The sequence below is a fragment of the Corvus cornix genome, chromosome 5, assembly GCF_000738735.6.
Source record: "Corvus cornix cornix isolate S_Up_H32 chromosome 5, ASM73873v5, whole genome shotgun sequence".
NCBI classification, from domain to species: domain Eukaryota; kingdom Metazoa; phylum Chordata; class Aves; order Passeriformes; family Corvidae; genus Corvus; species Corvus cornix.
Window position 1 is genome coordinate 22,683,646 of NC_046335.1, and position 22,531 is coordinate 22,706,176.

A 22,531-nucleotide genomic window follows, 5' to 3' on the forward strand; every position below is an offset into this window, starting at 1 on the left:
ACCTTCACACCCCATTACGAAGTTCACCTTTCATTCCAGCTTATGTTTAATGAGATGACATGAAGGGCTTAAGTAATGGGGTATAGTATTCATATGGATATAAACTACCCAAGCAAAGGCCTACTCCTGCCTCTCTCTTCTTCCTCCTTTATCTTGCCCCTCGTGTCTCACAGCTTTGCCCCTTTGCCCTTGTTCTGACTCCTTCCTGATCCTCCCACCAGGTGACAATTTGAATTTTAAAGCCATTTACATTCCAAAATGTGCATAATCAGATTTTTATCCTGTACTTTTCTGATGTGACTTTTTATTATGACATCAAGTACTGACCCATAATAAGGATGTAAATGCCCACTTTAATGTCTATTAGCAGTATGTGCAGATGCATATAAAATTATCATCACATAACTACATATTAACCTCTTGAGCTCCATGACAAACTCTCCAGGGAACACTGTATTCCAATTTTCAATTACCAGCAGTAGTTCAGTGACAAGCAGTAGCAGTTGTACTCATCCATATCCTAAACACTTGAGGTACTTGCAGAATGACAGAGAGTAGACACATTCTGAATATACCAGTTCTGATGCTTCCAGTTGCCAGTTGTGACAAGCATTTGGGTTCTTCCCAGGAACAAATACACAGTTACATTTAAGTATACATACAGGTGGGATGTAACTTACCTGAAACAAATTTGTGGTTTTAAGCAAAGTTGTTTCTGAGTCATATGGTAGTGCACCATCATCACTTTATCCACAGCAAATAGCAGAGAGAAGGTGTACAGCAACCATGTGTCATCTTTTATGCTTCTGTTGAGCAAACAATGCACTTTGCTCAGAAAATGCCCACTTAGCACAGATATGAGGTGTAATGTGCGAGCAAGGAATGATGTGGACTGCAGTACTTTACTGCAAGGATAAGAAAATCACAATTGTGGCTATCTGTCCAATCCCAAAATTGTATTAATGGAAATTCAAACATTCTGATTTTCATCTTTCAGGTTAATGGAATCTGTTTACATCAGAAAATGGGTATTCAGCTGCAAACAGAGTGTGCCAACGCACATCTAACAAACGAACACTTAAAAAGCTTGCAGAGAGAGGTTGGTTGTTTATCTTTTTGGTTTTTTTAAAGATGCACTAATTTCTCTAGAAGATGTAAACCAAGAGTCCATGGAGAGAACAGAACAAAACTTAGGATAATAAAGACAATAGTTAGTACCATTTTCTCTTCATACCCTTCTCTTTTTTTCCAATACAGCTCAGTCAGATGATTGATTCTGGTTCCAAAGAGGATCTCTGTTCCACGGGCATTCTTCCCAAAATATACACTAAGACTTCTGATATTTTAAAACTTTGCTGAATTGGGCATTAGCAGGCAGCCTATCATTTGTTAAACAGTCAGGTTTACTTCATTAGACAATCATTACTTTGTAGTTTAAAGAATCAAGAGGACAATACTTGAAATATCACTGCAAGACATGAGTCAAAATTCGTGTCATCCTGTGATGTTCAGGTAAAAGCGTATAAAGTGTGACTGTTCCATAGCAAGTTTTCACCTACCTATTGCTCTTTCTTGAGATGTAGTAGACAAGCTATTTCACAGCAGTCTCTATGATACTATGCATTTGGGGCTGCTCTTTCAATTCCTTTGAAGTCCAGGAATCATAGTATTTCCAGAGACAAAATATATTTGGGGAATTAAAATACCTTTATAAGGAAACTCCAATACAAAGTGAATACATACCAAAAGTCCTAGCTCAAAAATAAATAATATATATACACACAGATATACATATATCTGGTTACAGATAAAAGTACTCGAAAGGGAAGAAATCCCTTACGGGATTTCTGAAGTTGTCCCTTGGTCCATACAATTTACAATAATGCTAAATCAAATGATTACACAGTTTATTTTTGAGACTCTATACAGAGCACTCCTCCAAAGAGGCGAGGGGCAAGAACTGAAGGAGATTAGCAGCAAATGAGCCAGATCCAACGACAGAATGGGCAAAGCAGGCGGCTGTCAGGGCAAAGTTCTCATGATGAAAGCAACTGACCATCAGCCCTGGAGAGATCCCTGCCTGCTGCTCTCTCTCTCTTAGCTGAGAAGCCAGAGAAAGACTTCAGCAGTAAGAACAGCACTCCTCACCTCATCAGTAATTGCAGCTGGATGTGCAGAAGCTCTGAGCACTCATAACTGCTAAGGAAGTTCTTAGGAAATGGGATTTGAACTTACAAAAGGGTACAAAGTAAGTTCCTGTAAATTGCCAATGTCTGCATATCTCATCTTAGGCCCCTCAAATTCAGAGATAACTCCTGGGTTTTGCTTCAGTCTCAAACTCCTCACTTATGCAGTAAGGGTGACAAAAACATCCAAATGCTCAGCACATGAATTCATTCACATTCTAAGCTGTCATAGAAGGAGGTACCCTGAAGACACTAACAAGGAAATTACTTCTTTCCTCTTCAGAGTGGAGTCTGGATGCTGTGCAGTAAATAAAGCTTGAAGTCAGCCTAAGTGAGGGGGAGAAAAAAAAATCCAAGCCAGGAGTTGTACATTCAGAGAGTCTCAAGTGTCCTACACTAAGGCAGGAATCTTGTGTGAAAGGAGGCAGGTGGACAGGCTGAGACACACAACCCCCAAACCCAACAACAATCATTTAAGTGTCTGACTGCATTGTACTGTACATGCAGAAGGGCACTGATTACAGCAACATGGGCCACTCAAGTTGCAGCCTTGTCATCAGAGCACAAATTTTCTGGTTTGTTTGCTTTGTTATTTGGGTGGCAGTGTTAAAGAAGGTTCTTGTTTAAATGTCTAAATACATATGTAAGCACATGAAGCCCACGGTTTAAAGTCATGCAGCCTATCAATGTGGTGAGGAGGCTGAAATGCCACCTTTCCTACATAGCCCCTACATTGTTTGAGTGCAGGACAACAGCCACACCTCATGGCCCCCTCCAGAAATCAAACCAGCTAGTAATAACTTTCAGACATCTGAAATTCTTGACATTACCAACAGCTTGCCAAATCTGAGCCCTTCCCATAAGACAATCTATTGCTCCTTGTTTCAACTTCTTGTACGTAACAAAAATCAGCATATTTCACTAGGAACACCTCCCAGTTCCCACAAGTGCAGCTTGTAGATGAGAGAGAAAAATAATCACTTTTAAAAATTGGAAAACTATCTACCCCCAATATGGTGTTAAACACTTGAAGCCATTTCCAAAGGATCTTGATCTTTTTGCTTAAAAACATGCAGTCCAGTTGGGATCTAATTTTTTTTACAGTTTATTCATTGGAACAGTTAAGGTAAAGGGATTCCTGTGTTGTTCCTTGCACAAATATGCATAGCTATTAATACTGGGACACAAGCATAGGCAAAAGAAAATTCAAAGTCCTCAGTTCATTTGATATTTGAAGTCACTGTTATCATGGTAAAAAAGAATGATGCCAATCTAGCTTAAAAAGATGTTAATGTTGGCAAAATGAATAGATATCCATTAAACTATCAATTGAAACTGACCTGCTCATTTAAATGACATCCCATTTGGGACTGGGCAGATCTGAAGCAGTGACTTAGAAATGAAAGGCTATTTAAGAAACTCTGGAATTGTTTCAAATTCCAAACAAGGAGCATCTCACTTGTCTAGAGACAATGTCCTGACAAACTGGGAAACAAAATCATTACAAAAAACCTGCAAAGAATGGACATGATAAATTACCTCAAATCCTTCACTCAAGTTTGCAATTCAAAGCAAGAAAAGCATAGTAACTCCCTACAGACCTTCAGATTACAGTTTATACTTTATGCTTACAGAAATGGTCAAGGAAGCATGCAGATTAATGGACAGCCCAATACTGTAAATCTAGTCAGATGTCAGCAAAAACTCTCTTCCCCCACTCTCAACTCAGTTCACTTTATATCAGATAAAACACTTCTTTCGTATATTGATTTATTTCCAGTTTCTGTAATCAGAACAGAGATTCTGCAAAAGCCTCATTCAGAGAATACACATCTCACTTAAAACAGAGGAATACAAGCAGGAATCTTTCTTATTTACATGCTACCCTTAAAATAGAGTCCCAAGAACCCAGAGTCCAATCCCTATCAAACAGCTAAATCTTATGACCTCATAAAATATTTGGGACATGCACAAAGCAGCTCTTCACAGACTTTGAGTAGACCTGTCCGTGAGCTATCTCTAGGAGAGCCCTCTCTGACAGAAGGAGGAAGCTAAAATGCAACTGTAGCAACAGTAGCTTTGGCTCACTGTCTGGTGGTGTCAAAACTTGAGGGAAAATTCAAGGACTTCAACAGCGCCCAAGGGCTCCAGTCAGGCCAGACCAGTCTCAGACCACTCCCCTTTTAGAAATGCCTCCAGCAATGAAATCTCACATGCACCAATCTAGGCAACCTAGGCTTTAGCTCCAAGTTCATTTTTACACCCATCTGCAAGACAAAAGATAAAGGATTTTCTACCACACAGGCATGACACCTTTGATCCTCTTCTGATAAAACTAAACAGACTGAGCTCTTAAGCATTGCAAATTATAAATATGATCAATACAAAATTGCAATATTTTGTAATACTGCTAAAGGAAACGCAATAAATTCTGGAATTAAAACCAAAAAAACCCTTACTTTCTAGGACCTTGTACATTGAAAAGCAGTGGTAAGAACTTCAGGTTCAGACCCAACTGCCTGAATATCACCTCCTGTGGTAGTGTTACAGCAGCATTTGGGCAGCAAAGGCTAGCAGCATATTTGGATACATGAGTAAATGAAGCCTGAATAGCAATATAAGAACACTCTATAAGAAGTACCATAAGTGACTCTTACAGTTACTCTGGAACTCTGAAGAATACTTTAAGTGTAGACACTAGAACTGAATGCATACGGATGTGGAATACTGGGGATTTTCATGCAGGAGCACAATTAAAGGTTAAAGTTTTACAGGTATGAAGCTTATAAAAAAATGACTTATATGGGTTAGTGGATTACACAGGACTCGTTGACTGGGCATATGTATACATGTCAAAAAAGCCTCATTGTAAAGAAAGAACAAGACTTTTCAACCTTGCTGGAAAAAAAAGCATTGTAAGAAACAATGTCAGGATGTTGATATTAGGAAAAAAAAATTCCAAGAGAAGACGTAATTTACTTATAAAGAGGGTAATTAGTATTCAAACAAAGATATGCTAATCCTTGCTTGATGTTTTCAAACATCAGGACATGTCCCTGTAGAAACAGATTTAAATCCAGTTGCAGGATAAATACTACAGCCAAAGGTTCAAAAAAGTTTTCTCCAGCCTTGAAGAAAGTTTGCACATCTTTTTGAGACAGGAAACTGGGCTAAGAGAACACTAAAAAAAAGTATCACTCTATTAGTGCTTCATCCTTACAGCACCCCCCATGTATCCAAACCGAGTCACTGTGAGAGACAGACTACCAAGACAGGCAGACTTTTGGTCTGACACAGTACAGCCTTCTTCATGCTGTTCATCCTGTTTCCTTCAGAGGTTACAAGGACAAGAAGGCAGCTCTGCAAAATCCTGATCATCCTCATAATACTGGCATCTCTGCTTTAGGACATTGAATACTCTAGGTCATAACACACAGGGCTCAGCAATACTTTTCCTGATTACTGTCTGCAAGTATATATATTTTGCCTCTTCCTCTGATATAACAGGCTGTACCAGTCCATTTTCCAGTTTTACCAATTCTTTAAGTTTGTACAAGAATTCTCTTTACCTAGTATGCCAGTGAGCACATCTTTTCAACTCACTGGACTCACACAGCCAGCCATGTTTGCAGTTGGGAGGGCATTCTAGCCCCATTAAAGTTGAGAAGGATGTTGGAAGTTCCTTCTGTCTCCACAACGTAAGTCTGTATTATATGCCATGTGACTGAGGGCCAGCCACACATGGGTCTCCAGGCACTGGTGCCAATTTAGTCTCCCTGGACTTGCCTGTGGCACTGTTCACTTTCTTAAAAAAGAGATGCTTTGGTGTAATGAAGACATTATGTCCTCTGTGCTGTGTTCAAGCCTTGTACTGGGTAAAAGTTAATGGCCTAAGATAATCTTGTTTTACCTGCTGTACAGCAAGTGTCCCCTTATGCTTTATGCCTTAAGAAGCACTACCATAAAGTATTTTTCTTGTATTTGATGGTACAAAAGGAGGATGTCTCAATGACAAAACACAAACTGGAACAGAATACAGGAAACAAGGACACAGAAATGAAGTATCACAATGAGAACGGAAGTTCATCATCCTTTCATAGTATCCTAACAGACTATTAAAATACATTTCCTGAACAAATGTAGCACCCTTCGCTTTTGCTTTACTGAAAAGTTCTCTGGTCACAAACTGTTCCTCAAGACAACACAGCAAAGTTCTTATCCACTTGACATAATTTCTTCTCAATATCTAGGCACACATACTGTTTTCTGTAGCATCTTCCTTCTTCAGTACAGAAGGGGTTACAATAAAAGAGGCACTCCATCATGCTTGTTGTTGCCCTTCCTACAATTTCCCTTCTCATCCTCTGCCCACTAAGCAGGTCAAAATAACAGCAGGAGCATCTACAGTTTGAAGGACAGCACTAACCTACTCAATGTCATTATTCAAGAAGGATGCTGGCAAGACACACCTCTGCATACCACAATCATGAAGCTAATCTATCATTCAGTAGCACTAGTCCCAGCCTCTAACAGGTTTCTCTCAAGCTCCTGTTTTGTTGCTTTCTTCACTTGTTACTGTACCTTAAAATCATACATCCATCAGAACAGAAACTACTTTCTTTCAATTCAGTCTTCTCCAGTACCCATCAAACTGAGCATTAAGCCTGACTAGAGCCCACTGGAACTACTGGAAATGTGCAAAGAACAACTAGAAAATGTGCTTTTCTCAGCTCTTGATTTCTCTTTCACTGAAATGTCCATCTTCCCCCTATACACAAAAGTATGTCATTTTAAGATTGGTCTCTGTCATCTATGAAAAAATCTTGCAATTGCATGAGGTTACCAGAGACAAGAAAGGGTACATATACATCACCTTTCTAAAAAGACAGCAAGGACTATCAGTGGAGTGACAAGCTAGTCAGCCCTACCTCAGTCCCTTGTAGCTTTACGGAGCAAGTTTTGGAAGCCATTTCTAGGCACCCAAAGGACAAAGAGCTGACTAGGAACAGACAGACAGATTAAATGATGGAAAATCAAGCCTATGAACCTGTCTTCTATGATGGAACGATAGGCTCTAAGGATGCATAGAGGACAGCAAATGATGTCTACATTGACTTCAGTAAGCCTCTTGATGCAGTCTCTCATAGCACCCTTATAGCCAGACAGGGGAAGTATGGACTGGATGGCATCCAGTAAGAAAGATTAGAGAGAAGCTGGCCAGATTAAACAATGGTTTGAAATCTGCATGATGGCCAGTTCTGAAAAGCCTGCCTCAGAAAACAATACTGAGATTGATAGTGTTCAGAGATGATTAGTGACCCAGTGGAAAAATACATACTCTCAACAAGATCAGAAATAATGGCATGTTGAGGAAGGCAGCCACTGATATGCTGGAGGGCAGGGGTACCACCAGGAGGGACTTGGACAGATTGGAGGAATGAAAAGACAGAAACATCGTGAATTTAATGATTGAAATAGAACAGTTCAATTGGAAGGGACCTAAAATGAATAACTAGTACAACTGACTGACCATTTCAGGACTGAACAGAAGTTAAAGTAAGGGCATTGTCCAAATATCTCTTAAACCCCAACAGGCTTGGGGCATCAACCATCTCTCTAGGAAGCCTGCTCCAGTGTTTGGCCACTCCCTCTGTATAGAAGTGTTTCCTAATGTCATGTCTGAATCTCCCTTGGCACAGCTCTGAACCATTCCCAAGTGTCCTGTGACTAGATACCAGGGAGAAGAGACTGGCACCTCTCTCTCCACTTCCCCCCCCCCACACCAGGAAGCTGTAGAGAGCAGTCTCCTTTTCTCCAACCCAGACAAATCCAAATTCCTTCACCACTTCCCACAGGACACGCCTTTCAGCTCTTTCACCAACTTGCTGTTTATTATTTGCTCTGTTTTAAAAATACATCATGAGCTAGTTGGGGGAGGGATTGTCCCACTCCACTCTGCACTGGTGCAATCTCACCTCGAGTCGGGTGTGCAGTCTTGGTGCCACAAGACAAGAAGGATATAAAGCTATTAGAGAGCATCCAAAGGAGGACTAAGAAGATGGTGAAGGGTTTGAAGGGGAAGCTGTATAAGGAGCAGCTGAGATCACTTGGTCTGTTCAGCCTGAGGAGGAGACTGAGGGGAGAGCTCACTGCAGTCTACAACATCCTTGTGAGGGGAAGAGGAGGGGCAGGCGCTGATCTGTCTGGTGACCAGTGACAGGACCCAAGAGAATGGCTTGAAGTTGTGTCAGCAGGGGTTTAGGTTGGATATTAGGGAAAGGTTCTTCACCTAGAGAGTTGGGCAGTGGAACAAGCTCCCCAGGGAAGTGGTCACAGCACCAAGCCAGACACAGTTCAAGAAGGGTTTGGACAATGCTCTCAGGGACATGGTGTGATTCTTGGGGATGCCCTGCGCATAGTCAGGAATTCATAGAATCATCAAGGCTGGACAAAACCTTTAAGATCATCCAGTCCAGCCAGCAACCCAGCTTTACCACTGTAACCCCTAAACCACTAAACCACATCACTCACTGCCAAGTCCAGATGCCACTTAAACACCTCCAGGGATGATGACTCCACCACCTCCCTGAGCAATCTATTACAATGCCTGACTACCCTAACAGTGAAAAAATTTTTTCTAATATCTAATCTAAATCTCCCTTGCCTCAGCTTAAGGACATTTCCTCTGGTCCTCTCACTGTAGGCATGGCAGAAGAGACCAGTCTCCACCCCACTACAGTATCCTTTAAGGTAGCTGTAGAGAGAGATGAGATCACCCCTGAGCACCAAGGATGCACTCAATCCCCATGTCCGTATCAACAATGAAGATATTAAACAAAACTGACCCCAAAACTGAGCCCTGGGGAACCCCACTAATGACTGGCCACCAACCAGATTTAGCTCCATTTACCACAATCCTCTGGGCCCGGGCATCCAGCCATTTCTCTACCCACTGAAGAGTCCATCCATCCAAGCTGTGAGCAGCCAGTTTTTCTAGGAAGATGCTGTGGGAGGTGGTGTCAGACACTTTACTGAAGTCTAGATAGACTGCATCCACAGCCTTTCCCCCACCTACTAAGTGTGTCACTTTGTCATAGAGGGAGATCAGGTTGGTCAAGCAGGACCTACCTTTCAGAAATTCACATTGGCTGGACTTGATCCCCTGGTTGTTCTGCATGTAAAGGCATCACTCAGGATGATCTCTTCCATAACCTTGTCTGGAACCAAGGTTAGGCTGACGGGCCTATAGTTTCCCAGATCATCCTTCTGACCCTTCTTGCAGATGGGCATTACATTTGCTAATTTCCAGTCAGCTGGAACTTCTCCAGTTAACCAGGACTTCTGGTAGGTGATTGACAGTGGATTGAGAAGTTCTTTCACTAATTCCCTCAATACTCTGGGGTGGATCCCTTCAGGGCCCATAGACTTGTGAATGTCTAATTGGCATGGCAGGACACTGACCATCTCCTCCTGGACTACGGGAGCTTCGCTCAGCTCCCCATCCCTAACTTCCACCTTTGGGGTCTGGGTATCCTGAGGACAACTTGTCTTCATATTGAAGCTTGAGGCAAAGAAGGCACTAAGTACCTCTGCCTTTTCCTCATCCCCTGTCACTACACCATCCTCTGCATTCAACAAATGATGGAGACACTCCTTGATCCTTCTTTTGCTGCCAATGTATTTATAGAAACTTTTTTGTCGTTGTTAATGTAGCCACCAAATCAAGTTCTAGTTGAGCTTTGGCTCTTCTAATCCTCTCCTTACGTGACCTCGCGACATCGTTAATAGTCCTCCCTAGTCATGTGACACTCCTTCCAGAGACAATACATTCTCTTTTTTTCCCCAAAGTCCCAGCCCAAGTTCACCGTTTAGCCAGGCCAGGCTATTTTTCCCAACAACTTATCTTTCCAAACATGGGGACAGCCCGCTCCTGAATATATTTTAAAATTCCTTTTTAAAGCACATCCAGCCTTCCTGGATTCTTTTGCCCTTCAGGACTGACTCCCAGGGGACTCTGTCAATCAATCTCCTGAACAAGTCAAAGTCTGCCCACTGGAAGTCCATGGTGGAAGTTCTGCTGCTGCCCTTCCTTACTTCACCCAGCATTGAAAACTAACATTTCATGGTCACTATGCCCAAGACAGCCACCAATCTCCACATCACCCACTAGCCCTTCTTTCTTGGACTTGATGATCCCTGTAGGTCCCTTTCAACTCACGATATTCTATGATTCTATGATTTAAAGGGCTTCAAATGCCTTTCAGTAGCACCCAGTATGATCTGCTCTATAATTTTTCCAGGTACTGGGGGTAGACCAGCAGGTCTGTAGTTTCCTGGGTCTTGCTTCATGCCCTTCTTGTAAACTAGAATAATGCTGAGTAGCTTCTAGCCAGCATGGACCTTCCCAGACTCCCAAAACCTTTGGTAAGTGATTGAGAAAGGTCATGCTACAACAACCACTAGCTCCTTCCACACTCTGGGATGAATCCCACCTGGCCTCAAAGACTTACAAACATTCAACTGGTCCCTTACAATCTCCATGTACACAAATAGAAAGTCACTATTCCCATAGTAGTGGTCCTCCAAATTAGAAGACAGGGCAGCTCAAGGTCCGTTAGTATTATAAGAGACCAAGGCAAAAAAAAAAAAAGCACAGAATGCCTCCACTTCTTCTTCAGCCCAATTTGTCAGGTGAGCATCTACAACAAGTATCGGTCCAATGTTTTCCCTAGAACTCGTCTTCTCATTAATGTATTTCAAAAAGCCTTGCTTGTCTGACACAACACTGGCCAGTTTCAACTCTAATTAAGTTTCGGTCTTTCATATCTTCTCCCTGCATATGTGAACTACAGCTCTGTAATTTTTCTGTGAAGCTTGAGCTTGTTTCCAGAGATCATACAATTTCTTTTTCTTTTTGAGTTTCAAGAGGAGTTCCCTGTCCAGTTAAGCTGGTCTTCTGCATGGCTTGTTTGACTTCCTACACAGAGAGATCACCTGCTCTTGTGTTTTTAAAAGGTGATTCTTAAAAACTGACCAGCACTCATGGAACAGCACACTAGTAACTAGCTCACCGAGTTGCCTAAAGTTAGCTCTGTTGAAATCTAGGGTAGTAACTTCGCTGACCGTTCTCCTCAGTACATCAAAAATTTTTAAATTACCCATTTCATGATCCTGTGGCAAAGGCAGCCACCTACCATCATATCTCTCACAAGTCCTTCTTTATTAATAAATAACAGGTTTAGAAGAGCATCTTTCCTAGCTGGCTCAATGAGTACTTGTGACCACAAATTATCTGCAACGTACTTCAGGAATTTCCCGGACTTGCTTGTCACAGCAGTATGGTATTCCCAGGTCATGTCGGGAAGCTGAAGTTTCCCATAAGGACAACGAGAAAGACAAACGAAAAGAAGACAAAACTGAAAAAAGACTGAGGAGTCCTGGTGGACAAAAAGTGGAATATGAGTGAGCTGTGTATCTTTGAAGCAATAATCACATTCTGGACCACCTTCACAGAAGCACAGCTACCAAATCAAGGCATGTTATTACTCCTTTCTACCCAAGCAATCCACATGGGAAGCAGTATCCTTCACAGTGACTACTGTGCGAGCAGACTGAGTTCTAAGAAATCTGCCTCAGAGAAAAGAAGAGACAAAACAATGGACTTATTTTATTCATCTAAGATTCATATCAGAATCTGTACCAAGTTACTGAAGTCTGAAGATATATTTTGATAAATACCCTGGAGTAACAAGATACATGATTCATTTAGCTTGCCTACCACTCAGGAGAATCAAATTTGGTTGAGAATCTGACATGTAAATGGAGTCTAACCTAGAAATAGGAAAGACAGGGAAGCTGCAATAATTGGAGTCTCCCGGACCTTCCAGAAAGTTGGCAGGAAGTATGGCTTGTCAAGACAAGACCTGCCACAGTTACTTTTCAGTACTGCCACTGGTACAATCAGCCTTTAAAGACAAGAAAAACCTCCTAGGAGCTTACAGCCTAAGTAAGGGCTTAACCAGATAACAGTGCTACTGACCTCAATGGGAAAATCTGATAAATTATCTTTCCCTGCCCCCAGAGAAAAATCACATGAAGCATTGCAACCCACCCCTCCACTACCACAATGAGATGAAGGTTCTTGATTCCCTAACACCTTTCCTGAAAAAGTTTTTAAAGCATCCTGACACCATAGAATAGAAAAAACTACTTTGCACAATACTCAGAATGTAGCAAGATATATCACCATTGGTTTTAAAAAGGGGAATACAATGGCTAAAATATAAAATTTTAGCTAAATGATCAGTAATCTGATTAAGACTGTTGAATAGATTCAAACCAAGAGAGGTTGTGGAGGACACTTCATGAGATCATAACCACTCACCTTCACAAATGCTCTTTTAGGGAACCACTCCCTATCACTCAAGCAGCATGCAGTTTAGATTACAAGGCTTCAAATCCTAAATTTTATCTGCAAGTTGTCAGGAGAACATGAGAACAGGAGAACAGACTACCTTTCCCATTCACTGTACTCACCACTACTAGATAGTCAAGCTACTACTCTTCAGGTTTACCTTCTCTTCTCATGTTTTAGATAACAGGCCCTCCAGTGCTGAAACTTCCTGTGCTACCCCTTAGGCAACCATTGTTCAAAATAGCTACAAATAAGACAAAGCCATGACAACTTTAAAACAGGAACACTTCTCCCTTCACAAACTGTTACAGCTTGTCCTGTAATCCAAATGGACCTCTGTATTCCTCCATTAAGGTAAAAAGATTTTCCCTGTTCTAATTAGTTCTAAAATGTACCACCCAAATAAAAAAAAAATTTAAAAAAAGAAATAAAAAGAAAAAAAAAGGGGGTTGAGAAGGATTTATAGTGACAGATCTGACAGTTTGCTTGGGCTGCGAAATATAAATCCAATTTGGATGTCTCCCCAAGAATAAGAAGATATTAGGGGATCAGACACAGTGTGCCTGGAGTATAACTAACCCTATTTGTCAATCACGATTTAGCAAGTCATTCAATTTCTGTATATTATTGTCCATATTATGACCATTTCATATTTTAATACAGTTAATATAAATCACTGCTTCATGTTCTCCCAATCAAATCTGTCTCTCAGCCATTTGATTCATAAGAGAGCAGAACACTTCAAAACCACTAAAATCATGCAAATTTTGCTATCTGCTTAAGAGTGCTAGATGCACCTCCACAATCAAAAGAAATTTTACAAGTTTAAGCGGTCCTGTCTGAAAGCTCCACACAATGAGGAAAGCAAAAAGGTCTATTGATACAAATAGATCCTATTTTTAAAGGACTTAAGAAGCTGTGAGGTCACCTGTTCCTTGGTACATGCAATACAGGTACATATTCTGAAAACATAGTCCAAGATAAGCTCCAGATTAACAAGAGGGAAGAAATCCCTGTCCATATATTCTGCAACACAGAAGGTAACAGCAGACGACGTGGAAGTTCTGTGAAGAGAATCTCTTTAGTGTACACTGCAGTGTAATGTGCAATCATCAGCAGGTGGAGACACCTCCAGTAGGTATAGCAAACAACACTTTGGAAGGGAGGAAAGCACGATACAGAAGGAGTCTGATCCATAACCATAATGCTCTGTACTCAGGTAACACTTTAAATGGCTTTTTTGTTCAATGGCATGTTAACTTCAACAGCAAACATCCCTTAGAAGCACTGACAGACATTTTTTTAATTTATACACTGAGATATGGAAGTTTTGTATATTCTACCATACTCCAACAATATTCAGGGGTCCAGGTTTCTATCCAGGACACCAGCTTGCACATTCACGTCCAAGTAGCTCTCCCAAATCCTTAACCAGTAGGAGGTTTAAGAATGAACATGCAATACACAATAAAGACTGAAGACATTCAGAACAAGAGTGAGGGAAAAGGTCTTCTGGACAATGCTGCCAGTGAGCTAATGGCAATTTCTACATAGACAAGCACCATATTTGCTTTGCCAGAAGCAACGTGATTCGAGTCCATTAGCACATGGCCTGAAAACATTCTGCTAATACAGGATTCAGGTTCCATGTTTCAGTGTGTTAATATTCCCTCCTCATTCCCCAGCCAACAAATGCTTCTGGCCTGGAAGAAAGCAGGGGGAGACTTCTGCCTCCCTGAATGGCAGTGGGACTTTCACCCCAAAAATGCCAAATACACAAACAAGCAACATGTCCAGGGGTTGAATAAAGATCTGAAAACCCAAAAGAACTTCTACATGACCTATTATATATGAGCTGGCATCAGGGAAAGAGATGAATTCATAATAAATACAGCAATAGCAAGAAAATTTCTAAAAGCCACTGCGGTCCCAACACTGATTACCTTTTCTTATGCATAGATTCACAAACATGACTTAGGTATGTGGGGCACTCAGACCAGCCTGGATGATGGCACGCATCACGCACCAATACTGAAGATACCACTACTCCCAAACAAGATGTTTGGTGCAAACACCAGAATCAAACACTTCCAAAACTGAGCAAGCTTTTACAGTTGCAGTGCTTCCTTTTAGCTGTATCCAGGGCTCTTCTCTGGTGGCATTTTAAAAAAGTTACTGGAGGCAGCAATAGTCGATTTCTCAGCTGCTGGTGTTTTCCCAGTCCACTCAGAGTTCTGGGATCTCAAGGATGGTGTTGCTGGTAGCTCTGATTCTGCTGCATCCATGTGGACAGATAAAGCTGCTGGAATACAAAATTGCAGGAAAAGGGGAACAGAGGAAAAGAGTAAGAAAGGGCAATAAAAAAAGTTAGAACAACTGACTTCATGGCAAACTCCTCATATATATAATTTCATTTATGAAGATACTATTTATTGAATTTCTAAAAGTTCTCCATCCAAATTCCTTTGAAATACAGGTTTTTGATAGCATTAACAATTTTGCTTTAATGATTCATACACTCAAAACTCTAAGTTCCCAGTCCATTAACTAGTCCCCTTAGTAAGAGTTCCTGTTGAAAATCAAAAGTTTTAGCTGTCCTATATTTAAACTGAATCAATTAACAATCACTCATCTGAAGATAACTTGGACTCCTTTCAAAGACTCAATTAACTCTATATTTGAGACTTTCAAAGTCTCTGGAGGTGTGGCAAATTTCAGGTTGCTAAGCTTATTTAAAGAGGAAAACATACCTCTCCTCACCCAGTAAGGACAGTACCATTAACCTACACATATATCCAACATGATAAATCAGCATATTATGACAAGAAGCTACTTGCCAAGCTAGGTTGAAATCCATTCCCATCTTCTCAATACAACCACTGCTTCAAAATGGAACAGGCTATAATAGCCAGAGAGATTTGCAGATCCATAGCTCAACCCAACAGTCGCCCAAATTTCCAGAAGGATTGTCAAAAACCTAGAGATATGAGAGTTTACTCCAATTCTCAGTATCCTGAACCACTCAATCCTCACAAGCAGAACAGGGCAGGGTAAAGAAGAGTAACTGCCGTAGGAGTCTTTGGGGGAAATAGAGTATTTTTAACAAGTAACTGCTTCAATACAAAACACATTTCTTCACTGTAGTCTCACAACAGATAATAGTCGTTTGTGTGTTTTAATTACAAGTTGCATCTGCTGCTCTGTAAGGGACGAAGGATAAAGAGGCTACAGCAAGCCTCAACTAGAGGACAGATTGCTCTGAAGTTTAAACAAAAAGTTTGTTCAATGCTTAAGGTTCCACACTCAGTATATCTGGAACCCCAAAAACGCTGCTTCTGTACATCCAAAATGGTGATTCATTCCCATACAGCTACAACATAGCTGATAAAAGTACATTGCAATTTTACATCTAGCCCGTCATCTTCCTCCATCTGAAGGTCATATGAAACATGAAAAAAACCCCAGCAACTAAGTCATCACCAATACTACACTATGTGCCCCATAGACTAGAAGTCTCCCCACTCAGGCTCTCCATCTTTCCTCATAAAAAAAAAAAGCAGAGGACTGAAACTAGCTTCTTGTTTCTGGGTATGAAAAAGAGTGAATAATTAGCAAGAAATAGGAGAGGGAAAATTCACCAAATTGCTACTACTCATCAGGCTGTTCTCTGATAAGCAGTTTCACAGGCTGTAACTATCACCTTTTTTACAAGCTAAGTGTGAATACACGCCAAGGCAGACAAAAATCTATTTACGCAGATTTTTTACCCCAGACTCACTGTAAGAGCTGAATATGATGCCAGTTACCATGTGGACTGCTACATACATAGAGGCTTGAACCACATAAACATTAAAAAATCACTGTAAAGATCGACAGTTGTTCACCATTTATTGCACAACCATCTGTACTTGTGGCCTATTCTGACAAACTGAAGACAGACGTGACAGTCTTCATCAGATTCCTTTCAAAGCAGAAAATAACTTCCATGAGAATAACATTTTATGCAGTATTCCCTCTTTCAAGCTCTACTGTGCCACTGGGGATATTATTCCAAATCTACGGTACTGCAATGAAAAGTAACTTAACACAAGGACACTATCCATGCCTTCGAAGTCTCAGACCACTGAAAGGTCAAAGGACCTTTACCACCACAGACTCTCTTCCTCCCTAGGCACTGGTTGTTGGTTACTGGGTTGGACGAATCTCTGGTCTAATCCAGTACAGTCAGCCTTAACTTCCTCCAGATTTCCTTATTCTACTGCCAAACTACACCAGCCAGACTTTTGTTCTTATCTGGTGAAGGCCTCACGCTTTAGGGCTCACACTGATTGTGTAGTGTGGAAAATATTAATTTTCATTTTCAATCTCTCTGAATATTTGTGTAAGTTTGCCCAACTTAATTTTGATAACAGTCACTTCCTGAAGTGCAAATTAATTCTGAATTTTCTACCCACTTTTTGTTGTTCTCAACAGCTACCTCAGTTACAGTATTTAGGCCAGTTAGCCTCAAAGAGCAGGACTAATACCAGAAGTTTAATGCTATAGCAATACAATAGAGACCTAAGGCACTTCTTATACAGTAATGCAGTTTTTTGATGTTCATGCAAGGGGCGCTGGGAAAAGATACTTTACCAAAACTCATAAATACTCATATTCATGAAAGTATGTGAGAAGACATGGAATAAGTTTAGTTGCTTGGCTCCCAAATAAACATTAGCTCCCTTCTTGCATTCCTGCACTGAGGAGGGAAATAGCATCCACATCTCATCTGCCTTTTATTAGCATCTTCTGATTTCAGCTAAATTCAACTCAAAACTTTCTGTGGATGGTGGGGGGGTGAGGCGACAGGGGAAGATTTGTAGCTGCATGTTTAAGAAAGAAGCTAAATTCATCACAATGACAGGGGATAGTGTTGGCAGAGATTTGAGCTATTTATTCTTTTAGGAAAATCCTATAAAGAATGACACGAGGAAGCCTCTATCTGCAGTCTTGTTCATCACACTGGTGAGGAGTCCGATAACAGATGTATGCAGTAGCGTGATTTAGTGCCGGGAGCTGGCCCCTGATGTGTATTAATACAGCGGCAAAGCGGAACGAGCCCCTCTTCATCACTCATCTCTATAAAAGAGGTGGAATCCGAGATGGCCCGATGTTCGGCAGAGCAAGCCCATTTGTTCTGCTGACTGATGAAGCCAGCTCAGGCTGTGTCCTTCACCTCCACGGGGCACTCAGGTTGCAAAAAAGGAGATCACTGAAGCAGGACCTGGTCAACAAGTGAGACGAGAGCAGTTGGACTCAGCTAAGGAGCTATTTAAAGGTGAAGAAATCCAGCACTCTGTGCCTGCATGACAGGCACGGGCCTGCATTCTGACTTACCTGTGCTTCACCTTTTGCAGAAGTAAAACACCACAAACATAAAAAGCCTCAGAAGTGAAAAAATGAGGCTGCCATGATTCCTCAGGCACACAGGAACCCCAGTCTATGGCATTTACATAGGGGTGAGTAGATGCATGGCAAGGGAGAAAAATCTTTATCTCACCAATATCCAACAAACGTAAGAGTGTCCAATTTAATTCTACATTATTGCAGGGTAATACTATGTATCTTTTTAGGCATTAGTAATTCCATAGCTAAATCCCCTTTGAAAGAAATAATATCAGATTCCAGAAGTTTCCAAGTTACATGTCCAGGTTGTGCTCCAGCTGTAACTAGGAGTCTGTTGTAGAACGTTATTTAGGAGACAGCTTCAGTTACCCAATCATGAAAGTTTCTTTCCACAAGTCATTATTGCAGCAAACCCTGCCCACAGCTGTTCACTTTGCTGAGGATATTTCTAAACAGGAAAGAAGAGATCTTTACCATTTCTGACCATTAAAGATTTTGCAGACCCTGTTTCTTGATGATCAGCACAAGCATGCTGTCTGTACTCTACTAACTACACTCCTTCCTTATTTTCTAATACATAATAATCTTCTCTCCCTCATCCATAACAGGAAAGCTTTCCAAACCCCTGTGCTATTTTCCAGTGCTAAGTTCCACTCCAGATGTACTCTCAACTCTTCAAGAAGTGTTCACTATACAATTTGCCTAATCAGGTAAGTACAACTTAAATAGTATTTTGAAACATGTAGACATAGAAACAGAAGATCTCCTTTTAGAACGTGACCAGCAATGCAGTACAGAATACATGCTGAATAATAAATAAATGGACAGGTAACAGGGGACAGTGAGACATTAGCACTCATACCAAGAAAATCTAGTGCTAAAATTCTGTGGCTACAGATACTAAACCTCTTACTACAGAACTGTGTTTATCCCAAAATGGAATACTCAAAAGCCAGGAAAGAATAAACTAAATAAATAATCAATAATAGATTAGACTTTTGCTGAACAACAGATTATTAATGTTCTTTTCTCTTCTTTCTTAATACAGAACCTTTCTGACAGTTTATAGTCCAGATCTGTGACCTGGAGAAAAAGCTCAACTTTCTTCCCTACATCATTCTTCTACTGTCTATCTACCAGCCCAAGGAAGAAACACAAACTTCCTCCTATTGATCATCAGTTTCTTTGCTCTTCCCCACTGTTTTCGCATCTCCATTTTTCCCATCATCTTACCCACTACCTTGTTACTGGATTACAAGAACAGCTTTTTAATAAGTAGTAGGAAGAACATGTGTTGATGGATAGTCACAAGACAGGGTAAGGTGAAAGGCCAGAAAGAATCATCCTAAAACCCTCTGTGTTCTCCAGATTAAAGCTCTTTCATATTCTGATGACTAATCAATGACTTTTCAGAAATCCGCCACATGAAAATAGACCAGCATTTTAATGACTACATCCCCATAGCAAGAAAAAGAAAAAAGGAACTATTTTCATCCAGAAGAGTAAGACAACCCCCAAGGAGTAAGTGGTCTCACCCAGTGATGATACAAAAATTGCCAGATTTTTTGCTCTTGCGAAAGTGTCTACAAATACCCTGATAAAGGGCATCAGAGCCACCACCTAATGCGAGCCCAACACTGAAGGAACACACTGTGCATACTGATCAACTCCCTATTACCATGAACTGCATAATTTAGGACAGTGGAAATAACACCTTATGAAGAAGCAGATTACTATTCACTGCACAGTGAAGCACTGTACATCATATTAACTTAACATCACTACATTGCCAAAAATTTGTTCAGTGGGCAGCTTTCGATGCTATGCAAAAACACACAATATGCTCTTTCACACGTTTCATTAGTTTCAAATCAAAGTAACCCTACTTTTGCCTATGGGACTTTGCTCAAAAGGGACATGACTTTAAAAATGCTGGCAGGTTACCTGATGTTGGGCTAGACGTGGAGGCTGCAGCTGGCTTTCGTTTCCTCTTGATGTCCCTTGAACATGGTGGTCCCAGGTGGACATTTGTTTGCCTATGGAGAAATTAAAACAAATTAAACTCTGTTCCAATATCATATTTCTGTAAGACTGACCAGTCACTCCAACTCCTACCTTCCCACCAGCTTCTTAACTAGTAAGCAGCACAAACCAAAAGTTTCTCAGGGAGTTTTGCTCACATTCTTTGTCAATATACATTATGCTCCCCTTTTTTTTTAAGGGCTCACACATAAACTACCCAAGAAGAATAATTTCTTAGCCTTTAAAGGATCTGGTTTTGTATTAATTTCAAGCTAACTCCTTGCATACATAAAGACGTGGTCAAGCAGTGATATGACGTGTCCTACCATTACTTCTATGCAAGAATAACAAATGTCTGCAAGATTGCTCTTTAAATAAACTGTGTGATATTTGCTCCTTGGCCAGAAATTATTTTGCAATCTATTTGGTACTGTAGAGTCATCTTAGAATGTATCTATAATGCCAAATGTCCATACATATTGTTTCCACTACAGTAGTAAGTTCATAAAGTTAGGAATGCAAAACCGTCTCATGCGTTTTCCAAACGATTATTTCTTTATCAAAGTGCTGTGCAAACAGCTAAATCTGACTTATGGCAACCTTGTTACATCTCTAAACTGGCTGAAAGGCATAATCGGTTCTGCAATATGAACTGTTAAGTCTGAAGCCTACTGATGGCCATTTCAGTTTAATCATTTGCCAACTAAGAAGTAATCATTTGCCAATTAAGTAGAAACCTGTATTGTTGGAACTGACTTGAGCTGAGAACTCCTCCAAGTTATATACCTGTAGGAAGCAGAGAAGTTGAATTCAGAAATAACAGTTTCTGCAGCAGACCAGAGAACTTTCTCAAATACTACCCATAATGAATACAAATGCATAATTCAGCAATGACATTGGGTTCAAATCCCTTCTTTGTCCGATATAACAGACTTGCTTTAGCAAGTTCCTTGGTCACTCTTAGCATCAGATCTGATGTGCAAAATGCAGAACTACAGTGCAAATAAAATCAGTTAAAGACAGTGAGAAGCTTACATAGTGTAAAATTTGGAACCATATAACTTTTGATGATTAAGTGCTGAAAAGCTTCTGTGTCTTCAAAGCCTGTTATTTTGATTTTTAAAAAAAAATCCTGAAAGTTTAACAAATGCTTTTATCACGTACTAAAACCTTTTAAATAGAAGAAAAGGAAAAGTTCATGGGTTTTTATTTCCATGACAAAAATCTATTAAAAAACCCAAACCTGTGTATTTACAATATCTATCATTTTAGATGCTGTATTTATGCAAAACCAAATTGTGCCATTATATCTATACAGAACAGTGTAGGAACCACAAAAAAATTCCTGTACTAGTCCAGTCTATAAACTGAATGCTGCTGGGTCTGTCTACTTACCTGTAAAAAAACATGCAACCACAAAAAAAAGGAAATACCTACTGTTCCATCTTCTCAACTACAATTCAGACGTTCTACAAGAAGTCTATAAGATCTGTCCTCTAAATCTGACACGGAAGAACAGTTTCAATAATTTTTAAATGGTGTTAAGTTTCACAGAGAGCCAGTTTTTCAAATCTGGGAACACATATTAATACAACCAGGCAAAAGAAGTCTCCTGAGGGGATAGAGCATACTCTCAGTAAACTCACTAAGACCAAGTGCTGGGTCCTTGACTTTGGCCACAACAACCCCATTCATCACTGCACACTGGGGGAAGAGTGGTTGGAAAGCAGCCCAGAGGAAAAGGGCCTGGCGGTGCTGATCAACAGTGGCTGAATATGAGCCAGTGTGTGCACAGGTGGCCAAGATGGTCAGTGGCATCTTGGCTTGGATCAAGAATATTGTGACCAGCTGAACCTGGGAAGGGATCATCCTCCTGTACTCAGTGAGGCCGCACCTCAAGTCCTATGTTCTGGTTTGAGCCCTTCACTACAAGAACATTGAGGTGCTGGAGAGTGTCCAGAGAAGGGCAGTGGAGCTAGTGAAGGGTCTGGAGCACAAGTCCTATGAGGAGCGGCTGAGGAAGCTGGGTTGTTTAGCCTGGGGGAAAGCAAGCTCAGGGAAGCCCTTATTGCTCTCTACAGCTACCTGAAAGGAAGGTGTAGTCAGGTGGGGGTCGGTCTCTTCTCCCAATCAGCTGGGAAGAGAATGAGAGGACACACTCTCCTGCTATGCAGGGGAGGTTCAGATTGGATATCAAGAGGACTTTGTTCAAGGAAAGGGTTGTCAAACATTGGAATGGACTGCCCAGGGAGATGGGTAGAGAAATGATCCCTGGAGGTGAAAAGCTTTCAAAAATACTGGCACATCTATAGAATGCACATTCAAATCTCATGTTTGTACATTGAAGAGATTCACCTTTAAGTAACTTCGCATATGCTAAAAACTGCTTTTGTACATGACTATAACAGTGGCTATGCAGTGTTTTAACCTAGCTGTAACCATGTATTCTGAAACATCTAAACACACATAGCCCGAGCAAAAGATTGCATTTTTTATTTTGCATCAGTGACACAGATTAGTAACT

The 22,531-nt window shown here is 40.7% G+C and overlaps 1 protein-coding gene across 13 annotated transcripts in view; it reads right to left on the minus strand.

The window, feature by feature from the left end:
• Positions 1–333: 333 nt before the first annotated feature.
• The window catches only part of GPATCH2L (G-patch domain containing 2 like), a 65,393-nt gene continuing 43,195 nt past the window's right edge, over positions 334–22,531 (minus strand). For 7 of the 13 annotated variants that reach the window (XM_019293845.3, XM_039553154.1, XM_039553153.1 and 4 more), the window contains 2 exons: positions 19,930–20,021; positions 334–14,902 (listed from right to left, as the gene is read on the minus strand). In XM_019293845.3, the coding sequence (XP_019149390.1) occupies positions 14,730–14,902; positions 19,930–20,021 (265 nt within the window). In that variant the 3' untranslated portion in view covers positions 334–14,729. Of the gene's footprint in view, positions 14,903–17,507; positions 17,864–19,929; positions 20,022–22,531 lie in introns of those variants that run through there. The other 6 variants (XM_019293888.3, XM_019293903.3, XM_019293898.3 and 3 more) reach the window with 4 other exon arrangements.